This window comes from Chanodichthys erythropterus, chromosome 3 (assembly GCF_024489055.1).
Source record: "Chanodichthys erythropterus isolate Z2021 chromosome 3, ASM2448905v1, whole genome shotgun sequence".
NCBI classification, from domain to species: Eukaryota; Metazoa; Chordata; class Actinopteri; order Cypriniformes; family Xenocyprididae; genus Chanodichthys; species Chanodichthys erythropterus.
The window spans coordinates 48658661-48666279 of NC_090223.1; the positions used below are offsets into that span (position 1 = coordinate 48658661).

Consider the following 7619-nt stretch of genomic DNA (forward strand, 5'->3'; position numbering starts at 1 on the left):
GGGACAAATGTGAGAACACCAAAGTCTTTAGCTAAGGAGAAAAGTCTGAGCACAGTGTATGATGTTATTGAGATCTCTTTTGAAACTTTAGAAAAGACAAGTGTGAGTGATCCTGAGTCTCTAGCTGAGGAGAAAAGTCTGAGTACAATGTGTGATGTTGTTGAGATCTCTTCTAAATTTTACAGGAGACAAATATGAATGATCCATAGTCTCTATGTAAGGAGAAAAATATGAGCACCATATGTGATGTTGTTGAGATCTCTTCTGAATCTTAAGAAAAGAAAAATATAAGTGATCCAAAATCTCTAGGTAAGGATAAAAATCTGAGCATAGTGTGTGATGTTACTGAGATCTCTTTTAAACTTTAGAGGAGACAAATATGAGTGATTCAAGGTCTTTATAGCCAAGCAGAAAAATATGAGCACAGTGTGTGATGCTGTTGAGATCTCTTCTGAATCTTTAGAGGAGACAAATGTGAGACCACCAAAGTCTCTATCTAAGGAGAAAAGTCTGAGCACAGTATGTGAAGATGATGAGATCTCTTATGAAACTTTAGAGGAGACAAATGTGAGAGTAGAAATGTCTCTAAGAAATGAGATAGATCTGAGCACAGTATATGAAGATGATGAGATCTCTTATGAAACTTTAGAGGAGACAAATGTGAGAGTAGAAATGTCTCTAAGAAATGAGATAGATCTGAGCACAGTATATGAAGATGATGAGATCTCTTATGAAACTTTAGTGGAGACCTTTGTGAGATTGTTAGTCTTTTTGTCTCAGGAGACAAGTGTGAGAATCAGGAGACTCAAGCAAAAGTCTCCATTTGATGTTGAAGTAACCTCATTTATATCTAGGAGAAACATTTGAGATGTTAAAGAGATCTCACTTTTGATTTTTATTTCCTATGGGCTGTTCAGCATCCGCCGTGACTTATTTACCAGAACATCGTTGCCGAGCCATTTCTCGGGGAAAGGGTGTTTGTCAGTCGGCCTCCCGTCCATGAAATGGTACGAACACACATAAGGGCGCTTGGGTGGTCACTTCAAGTTTAGCGCCTTCAGCCATTGCCTCAGGTGCTCCTCGTCCGGTGGGTGTAAATTGTAAAGTGCACTACAACACTCGGACCGCTTCACATTGTATTCGTAACATCGTTGATGCCGTTTCAACTGTTCTCTCTTCTTAATCTAATTGTTATGACAGCCACTAACTGAGCATATAATACTCATCTACCGTTACAGCTATAGGATTACTGCTAGCGACTACTAGCTTAGGTCCCTCAACCGTAAGTAAGATGACAAAACGAACGTAATGGCGCCACCCTTGTTGTCGCGGAAAATAAGGTGAATACTTGTGCACGCATTTTGGGAGGCGTTCCCACAAAAGGAGGGGGGTTGTTCTTACACATGCGCTCATTTCAAAAACTCAGTAACAGTCTTTGGTTTCTCAGTCGACGAAAAGATCCTCTTTATCACCTTTAAAAAAACTCACTCTGGGGGGACAGTTAGAATATTTTAAACTCACGCTTGAAAGGGTTAATAATGTACATTAATCATGTTATGGTAGGATTTGTTTATTAAGGTTAAGTTGTACAGTCAGACACATAAGCATTACTTTAATAAGAGATAAGAGATATATATTTAATACATATTTAATCAAAATATAGTACCTATGTGAATAAAATAAACAACTATTTGTTATGCTTAACCAATTTAAATAATTGCATCATTCAATACTATAGAATTAACAATATACAATATAAAAATGGAATAAATAAATACATAAATATATTTACTTACCAATAATAAAAATGTTGTTAAGTGTTTTACTTAAATAAGAAATGTTTGTAGATATTATGTCATTTACAGTTATTTAGGTGTGGTTTCACTGTTTGGATGGTGTTACTGCAAACAATGACAAATATTTTAGCCAAAATCTTCGTTCACAACAATTGACAATTTACAATTTGTTTAATTTATAATTACTAAGTTATGGATCTGTTAATTTAAATTTAAGTTAATAAAATTTGGTTCACATCTCACAAGTTCCTCCAAAAGCTTATTTTTTGTGGTCTCAGTCACACTTTGTTGGCCTATGTTTATTATTGTCATAGCTGTGTATTCAATATGACCACTTAAGTTGTGATAGTGAGAGACTGACTGCATCTGTTCACACTGATTTCAGTAGCAGATATCTTATTATAATGTCCATTGGTATCAATCTTAATATTTTTATGAAAATATGTTTTAAGTTATGATATACCACCACTGGCACGCCATCGGGACTGTGGTCATCGTGGCCCTGAGGGGTGTGGCCCCCGCTGCGGCTGGCGTCCCTTATTTTTCTGTATTGAAGGTGGCAACCCTACACACACACACACACACACACACACACACACACACACACACACACACACACACACCCAGAGCAGCCGTTTTTTGCTGTGGTACCCGGGGAGTGATTGGGGGTTTGGTGTTTTGCTCAAGGGAGTAATGAGAGTGAATTTTTATGAATGAGAGTGGAAGAGAGCACTGTTCATCCTCATACCTTCATTACCTGTGGTACTGAGACTCAAACCCACAAACTTCTGGTTACAAGTCAGACTCTCTAACCATCAGGCCACAACTGCCCACCATGCTTAAACAAATCACATGATTTCCTGGCTTTATAACTTCTCATCATTTGTAAGGCCTCAGTATATTTAGCGTTCGCTCTTTTAAAGACATTCAGGATGCTGTTTTCAAAACTTTGCTTTTCTGAATAAAATATTTTAACAAAAAGTAAACAATTTATAACAAAGTCCACATTTTTGTTACATATCCAACGTAATGGATGGAAAATAAATATTTTTTTGTTTTATATTATCCAGTTAAATACCTCAGTCCAAAAAATGTCAATTTTGTTTTGTTTTGTTTTGTTTTTACATTTTAACATACCAATCATTGGTAAAGGAACACTTCTAATAACTTTAATATAATCTTTTTTTCTCAAAGTTATAATTGAATTTGGTAAATAAATCACTATAACTCCAAAAACATCCATTCTTATCCATCATGTGCAACAAACACCTCTTTGCCACCAATCCTCAAGAACAAAGATTTTCTTTGAATTCTTATTGAATATAGATTTGTCTGTCCATTTATCTGAGCAGATGCCAGGTTTGGTGACAGCACCACCTACTGGTCAGAAACAATACCAGTTTATCCAACACTATCATCTACTGTAGATCATTTTAAATGTTCATGTAAACTGCTGCAGCTGCACAACACTTTGTTGAATGGCAAGTGTTTCTCTCATTTAATGATCAGCTCTGAGAACTTAGACACTGAATAAACAGCTATAGAGAACAACACTTCAGTTTAATTTGATTTAGTGGTTTATTATCAAGTAACTGTTCATACAATAAAAAACAGCACATTTTATTATTTGTGTTTATTATGTTATTTATCACATTATTTTCATTGTTTGTTGTCATACAGAAAGACCAAAAGCCAAAGTGTCCATTAAACCTGATCATCATGTATTCAGAGTAGAGACAGTCACTCTCAGATGTGACATTGATGCTGAAGGAGTCACTAGCTGGAGGTACAACTGGTATAAAGGAGGTTCAACCAGAGTTTTCAGTGAACTACAGGAACTCACATTCAGGTCTGTTTCTGAGTCTGACGCTGGTAAATACTCCTGTGATGGGACAGAGAGAGGAGGATCACGCAGATCACACCGCAGTGATGAAGTTACACTGACAGTATCAGGTGAGTTTGATCATCTCTTCATAAACACACACAAGTTTATCATGTTATTAATGAGTGATTTGCTTCTTCACATTAAGAGACTTTTTTAAACCAAAATTGTCTCACATGATTTTCAATGTGAGTCTCAAAGTTGACTGGATTTTTGGATTTTTCCAGGTTACTCTGTAGCTCCAAAGTGCTGTACATTGTAAGCAAAATCAATAATTAAAATACAATAAATCGGCTCTTGAAGATACCTAGTGTAGAGGACGATCTAACCTCGAAGCTTAGCTTATCTAAGCTTATTCCACAGTCTTGGACCAGTGACAGCAAAAGCGCAGTCTCCCTTAGATCACCCATCAAAGTACACACACACACACACACACAGCAGTGAGTACAAATACCTCTTTGCCACCAATCCTCAAAACAAAGATTTTCTTTGAATTCTTATTGAATATAGATTTGTCTGTCCATTTATGTGAGCAGATGACAGGTTTGGTGACAGCACCACCTACTGGTCAGAAACAACCGCAGTTTATCCAACACTATCATCTACTGCAGATCATTTTAAATGTTCATGTAAACTGCTGCAGCTGCACAACACTTTGTTGAATGGTGTGTCTCTGTGACTGCTGGTGTAGATGTTGGTGCTGTGACACTGTGGGTCGAGCTCTAGATCATTAACACAAAGATTGTGGGTTTGAACCTGTATTGTCTTTTATGTTTTTGTATTGTCCATTATGTTGGCCTTTTTGACCCTGTAATGTTTATTACATTGTCTATTAAATCAAAAAACATTAATAATTTACCAGTGAGAGAATGAGATCATCTGTTGAAAACATTTCACAACTCATGCTCCCAAATTCCCAATAATTTCATATTGACAGATTTTCCCAAAACAACTCTGACTGTTGAGCCACAGAGTTCAGTGTTCACTGGAGACTCAGTTACTCTCAGATGTAAGGTGGATCCGTCACGGGATGGATGGGAGTTTCTCTGGAGTAAAAACTCAAACTCTGAATCTACTGGAGCTGAAACTAAAACAATCAAACCTGTAAAAGTCTCTGATGGAGGAGAGTACAGGTGCAGAGCACGAAGACGAGGATATTACACACATTACAGTGAACCAGTAACAGTGACAATACATGGCAAGTGTTTCTCTCATTTAATGATCTGCTCTGAGAACTTAGTGAAAATGATTCATTAGACACTGAATGAACAGCTATAGAGAACAACACCTCAGTTTAACTTGATTTAGTGTTTTATAAGTAACTGTTCATTCAATAAAAAACAGCACATGTTATTATTTGTGTTCATTATATTATTTATCACATTATTTTCATTGTTTATTGTTGTCGTCATACAGAAAGACCAAAACCCAAAGTGTCCATTAAACCTGATCATCATGTATTCACTGGAGACTCAGTCACTCTCAGATGTGACATTGATGCTGAAGGAGTCACTAGCTGGAGGTACAACTGGTATAAAGGAGGTTCATTCAGAGTTTTCAGTGACCTACAGGAACACACATTCAGGTCTGTTTCTGAGTCTGACGCTGGTAAATACTCCTGTGATGGATCAGAGAGAGGAGGATCACGCTGGTCACACCGCAGTGATGAAGTTACACTGACAGTATCAGGTGAGTTTGATCATCTCTTCATAAACACACACAAGTTTATCATGTTATTAATGAGTGATTTCTCAATTTCAGATCCCAGAGCAGTTTTAAGTGTTTCTCCTCAGAAGTGGTTGACTGAAGGAGATCCAGTGACTCTGATCTGTGAGGTTAACGGCTCCTCTACAGGCTGGACATTCAGCTGGTTCACTCAAACTAAAGTCTCATCAGGTCAGTTATAATGTGCTTCATCTGAATTAACTGCTTTTATTGAAGTGAAATATATAATTTAATACCCAATCCTCCATTACAGTCACTCCTCTGTAACAACATAAGAGCCATTGATCAAACCCTGATTAAAACCACCTAAACATATTGAGTTACACCAATGTAACAGAGTTTATTCAGGTTCAAGTTTTGATACAAATGTAATTTATAAGGGCCAGATCCAATATTCTTTAAAGTGTTAACTTCACATTCTCTTATTTTACAGACGTCAGTGATCAATATGAGCTGCTCTCAGACAGCAGTAGAGGATCTGGAGGAAAATACACTGTCAGTTCTGCTGCTCTAAACCACACAAGAGTTTATGTGTGCAGAGCAGAGAGAGAAAAAACAGCCTATAAAACACCATACAGCAACACACAACTACTGTGGGTCACTGGTGAGTTCATGCAGAACTTAAACGATGGGTTTGTCTTTAATAAAGGAAATTAAATATGTTCTCAAACATTACTAAATGACTGCTGTAATTGTGTTGTCAGGTGTTTCTCCTCCAGTGTCTCTGATCATCAGTCCCAGCAGATCTCAACACTTCACATCTGTCTCTCTCTCTCTGAGCTGTGAGGACCAGAGTATCTCTGATGGATGGACAGTCAGAAGATACACAGACAGTCGGGGGCTGGAAGATTGTTCATCATCAGCGTTTGGATCACAAACAGGATCTACATGTACAATCAGATCCACCATCCCATCAGACACTGGAGTGTACTGGTGTCAGTCTGAATCTGGAGAGAAATCTCATCCTGTTAATATCACTGTACACTGTGAGTCTGTGTTTCTGTGTTTGTTCATTTCACTGACAGTTTACAATCAATGCATGAAGAAAGTTAACAAGAGCAGGAAGCATTAGATACAGTCGTGACTTTGACCAGTAAAAAAACAGCCAGACCATCATAGCAACACACTAAAACACTCAGAAACCAGTGGGCAGTGGAAAATATATCATATCAATAGATATATCATCTATTTTTATTTTGTCTTGTTTTTATTATGTTACCGTTTTGTTCATATTGCATGTTTCCTGTGTTTCTGTAGCTGGTGTGATTCTGGAAAGTCCTGTTCATCCTGTGAATGAAGGAGATAATCTGACTCTACGCTGTTTATATCCATATACAAGCCCATCAATCCTCAGAGCTGATTTCTATAAAGATGGATCACTCATCCAGAATCAAACTACAGAGATGATCATCTCTACTGTCTCAAAGTCACATGAGGGTTTCTACTACTGCAAACACCCAGAGAGAGGAGAGTCGCCCAAGAGCTGGATCTCAGTCAGACGTGAGAGTAAGAACTATAAACACTATTGAAATGTTCCTGTACAATTTACAGCACTAATCTAAATGTAAAAATACATGTATCTCTGTATCCCAGCCTCAAGATCTGATGGTCTCAAACAAGCTGTGATAATTGGAGTGACTGCAGGACTGACTGTTGTATTTTTGATCATTGTCTTCTTGGTCCTGCTGTGGCGCTACAGAAACAACAAAGGTTCATCATCTGCAATATTAAAATTCAGACACTAGCTCTGTTTCTAAACCTTGTGAGCTTCAATCTTACATCAGTCTAAGCTGGTTTTCTGGTCTTAGCTGGTCTCCCAACCTGGTAAAGCTGGTGTGTTTTTTGGTCAGTTTTCAGCTTCTCAAGCTGGGAGATGATCTTAAATTAGGCTTCTTATTTCAACTCTGAAAAGTACTTATGTCATCTATATTGAAATCATAGAGTCCTCCATCTTGTCTAATAGTTGTTTGATATACAAAGTTACTGCATGTAAAGCGCTCGCAATTATTCATTTATCAGGTTCTTCTTGTAGCAAATTAGCTCAAAATAAATATGAACAATTAATCATAACTAGTTATAATTAATTATTAATATTTGAATCAGTTAATAAAATTAGCTTAATGTAATAAAATTAATATTACAATCAATTAACCTTTTGTCCAGTGAACACACAGTGTTAATTGTTTATTAATTCTAAGAAATGTTCATTTCCAGGT

The 7619-nt window shown here is 37.0% G+C and overlaps 1 protein-coding gene across 1 annotated transcript in view; it reads left to right on the forward strand.

The window, feature by feature from the left end:
• LOC137004726 (immunoglobulin superfamily member 1-like) overlaps nucleotides 1-7148 on the forward strand; it is a 60784-nt gene extending 53636 nt beyond the window's left edge. The window contains exons 7-14 of the mRNA XM_067365319.1: nucleotides 3477-3749; nucleotides 4616-4876; nucleotides 5095-5367; nucleotides 5440-5574; nucleotides 5837-6007; nucleotides 6108-6389; nucleotides 6661-6909; nucleotides 6997-7148. Of these exons, the coding sequence (XP_067221420.1) occupies nucleotides 3477-3749; nucleotides 4616-4876; nucleotides 5095-5367; nucleotides 5440-5574; nucleotides 5837-6007; nucleotides 6108-6389; nucleotides 6661-6909; nucleotides 6997-7148 (1796 nt within the window). The remainder of the gene's footprint in view (nucleotides 1-3476; nucleotides 3750-4615; nucleotides 4877-5094; nucleotides 5368-5439; nucleotides 5575-5836; nucleotides 6008-6107; nucleotides 6390-6660; nucleotides 6910-6996) is intronic.
• The last annotated feature ends 471 nt before the right edge of the window (nucleotides 7149-7619 follow it).